This window comes from Diaphorina citri, unplaced genomic scaffold, assembly GCF_000475195.1.
Source record: "Diaphorina citri unplaced genomic scaffold, Diaci psyllid genome assembly version 1.1 scaffold29031, whole genome shotgun sequence".
NCBI classification, from domain to species: domain Eukaryota; kingdom Metazoa; phylum Arthropoda; class Insecta; order Hemiptera; family Psyllidae; genus Diaphorina; species Diaphorina citri.
Window position 1 is genome coordinate 17,587 of NW_007406369.1, and position 2,745 is coordinate 20,331.

The following is a 2,745-nucleotide window of genomic DNA, read 5'->3' on the forward strand; positions in this document are numbered from 1 at the left end:
TTTTTTTTTTTTTTGTCAAGAGGTTTGATAGAGAGAATTTCAACTGCTGAGATCTTAACGTCCCGAAATAAATAGAGAAGGAGGATAGGATAGGAGAGCCAGCCGTTCGAAGAAAGAGCCTTATCTTTTCAAAATCCGCCCCGGGCAGGAATCGATCCCGCAACCTAGCGCTTACAAGGCAGGCGCGCTACCAACCAAGCGAACTAGGCTGGCTGTCTTTGAAATCATCTGAGTACGAACCTGATAAGGTTACTGCGCGATTGAGGACTGAGGGACATGTAATTGATAGCCGCCGAATCGGTAAAAATGCCGCCAAATCCTTCAACTCGTTCCACATCTGCTGCTTCAGAACTGGCGGCAGAATAATCAAACTGAGACTCGGAATTGGCGGATGGTCTTGATTGAAACACATCTTGATCCAAGTCGATGGAAATGATCGGGGTGGAATCAGAACCATTGTGAACTTTCCCCAAAATATCATTGTCTGGAAGAGATTAATTCTTGGTTTAATTTCATAGCGCTATCAGTGATCACTAGATATGTACCTATGTCCGACAAGGACTAGTTTCATAATATTATAGAAATGTGTGTTACAGTTTTAGAATATTATAGAAATGTTGTATACACCTGTGTCCACACATAGTCAACCGGATATGGATCGACGCCGACTGAACTGTCCACACTATCCCGACAACATAGATATACCTCGTCGATTGACGGCCGGTCGACTATGTTTGGACACAACAAAAGAGTTACACAATACATACATCCTGTACATGCCGTCAAAATGAGAACAAAAGGTTCCGTTCTACAGTCTAGATCAGTGGTTTTTAACCCATGGTCCGCGGACCAGTACAACTAAATATACCTAGTTTCATTCTTATTGTTTTGTATAAAAAAAGCCCTGCCTGCTGATAGCTGCAGAATCGTAGCCAAGTCCTCACCTTTATCAAAAAGCCGGAAGTTGCCCTCGGTCACATGAAATCGCTTTCCATCTCTGTCCGAAGTGTAGAGGAGGTACTGAAAAAAGGTTGGAGTTCGAGGAGGTTCGAAGTCACAGTATTCGACATTACACACGCATACCACACTATCCTGGTCGAACTTACGAGCCCGACAAGGTGATGCCCAGACTAGAAAGGAGAAAATAATATTATCTCTATTATTAATTTTATAGTTTAGCAAGATTTTTTACATCGAATGGCTCTTACAAGTCTTACAGTACCTATAGCCTTAAATTGCGGAACTTTGGTCCGGAATAACGGCCGAACTGTACTTTCGGGAAACAGGACCCAAGGATTTCTCGAACCGTACATTTCTCGAGGTCCGGCCCGCGGACACTTTTGATCATCACAAACTATGCAAGCTGTCTGCAAAATTTGAAAATTTGAGCGACCTGTTACTAAAGGTAAAGTCGTGAGAAGCGCTAGTTCCTTTTGAGCTTTTTCCCTGTATACCTAATACTATTTTGTGTATTATTATCCCATCAGATATATGTATGAGACCATGTTAGGACTGCTGGAGTAAAGGGAATTTTTAATCCTATGTGAGCAGTATAAATGAGTACTATTATTATTCTGCAGTTCACTGAACTAGCTAGTCGCGATAACACGTTAAATGCATCAGTTCTCGATAATCCCGATGGATTACTGAAGTAAGTACCTAACGTGTCGCGTGGTTAGGATGAGTGACCATACACTAGTACATTATACATACGTATACATACGCAATCGCGTGCTGCTTACTTTTTCCGGCGCTACTTAGGCTGGCTGAGGATATGCTGTTGGCTTTTCCCAGGCATACTCAGGCTGGCTGAGGGTAATACGAGGAGGCAGGTAGCTTGTCGACATCCGACCTGAGGTCAAGTTTTATGGGGTAACATCCAAACTGCGGTCTGGTAACTTCCAAATTGCGGTCAATTATTTAAAGAAAAATATGAAAGTAAGTATAAAAAAAACTCACCTTTTATATTGATTGAAAATAACAAGAACACTATAATGGACCACGCCATTTAAAATGACAACCGATAACAACTATTCCAATCAGAAGGGTTGACAGTATCCGAACTGCCAAAGCAAAGTGATCAAACGAAAAAAAGCAATTATTGGATTTGGGTTTTATTATAAAAGTGCATATAATATATTAAATGGATTTGTTACCTATTTGCACTTCAATTTTGATAATTTGTCTTGAGTTTAAGTACTGATTAGAACAATCATGTAATGCAGATAACAACTACAAATAGTAAAGGTAAGTAGGTAAAATCTAATTGACCTCGATACACACTAAGAGTTTTAATAATACATAATTATTAAAGAAAGGGGGACAAAATTGCCGAAAATATACTGTTATCATTAAATAATTAATAATGAAATACGAACTGAAGGGTGAACTAATCTCGAAATTATTTCGATTGGGTTACATCACAGATCGGCTTAAAGATTAATACAAGGTTATAAAGAGGATCGAATTAGTAGGGCCTACTTGTAGATAAGTTCCATTGGATGCCTCTCGTGATTTTTTCCTTACGATCATTCATACAAAGAGTTACTAGAAATCGCATCCAGTGAAGACTTGCTTGAACTGTCAACAAAAGCAACACAATCTCACGTGTTCCTCCAAAGGATAGAGCAAAATCCAGTCCTTCCTTTATGGACGTGATTTGTCCATTTATTATTATTGAGTCATCTTCTCACCTCCCTACTTTCTGTCACGTTTTGTTATCACATTCAAGCAGTTTCTTTTCAC

At 39.6% G+C, this 2,745-nt stretch overlaps 1 protein-coding gene across 1 annotated transcript; it reads right to left on the bottom strand.

The window, feature by feature from the left end:
* Positions 1-209: 209 nt before the first annotated feature.
* LOC103523609 (glucosylceramidase-like) lies at positions 210-2,739 on the bottom strand. Its single transcript, XM_008488641.2, has 3 exons — positions 1,960-2,739; positions 945-1,130; positions 210-484 (listed from the first exon to the last, which is right to left on the bottom strand). The coding sequence occupies exons 1-3, from the start codon at positions 2,006-2,008 to the stop codon at positions 225-227; spliced, it is 495 nt and encodes a 164-aa protein (XP_008486863.1). The 5' UTR covers positions 2,009-2,739; the 3' UTR covers positions 210-224.
* Between the last annotated feature and the right edge of the window lie 6 nt (positions 2,740-2,745).

What these genes read in the sequence shown, in the direction of transcription:
- LOC103523609 (XM_008488641.2), bottom strand. Translation starts at nt 2,008, where the DNA reads ATGGCGTGGTCCATTATAGTGTTCTTGTTATTTTCAATCAATATAAAA. An exon ending in ATTTTCAATCAATATAAAAG is followed by an intron (nt 1,131 to 1,959) that starts GTGAGTTTTTTT and finishes TCTCCTTTCTAG; the next exon opens with TCTGGGCATCACCTTGTCGG. An exon ending in CTTCCGGCTTTTTGATAAAG is followed by an intron (nt 485 to 944) that starts GTGAGGACTTGG and finishes AATCTCTTCCAG; the next exon opens with ACAATGATATTTTGGGGAAA.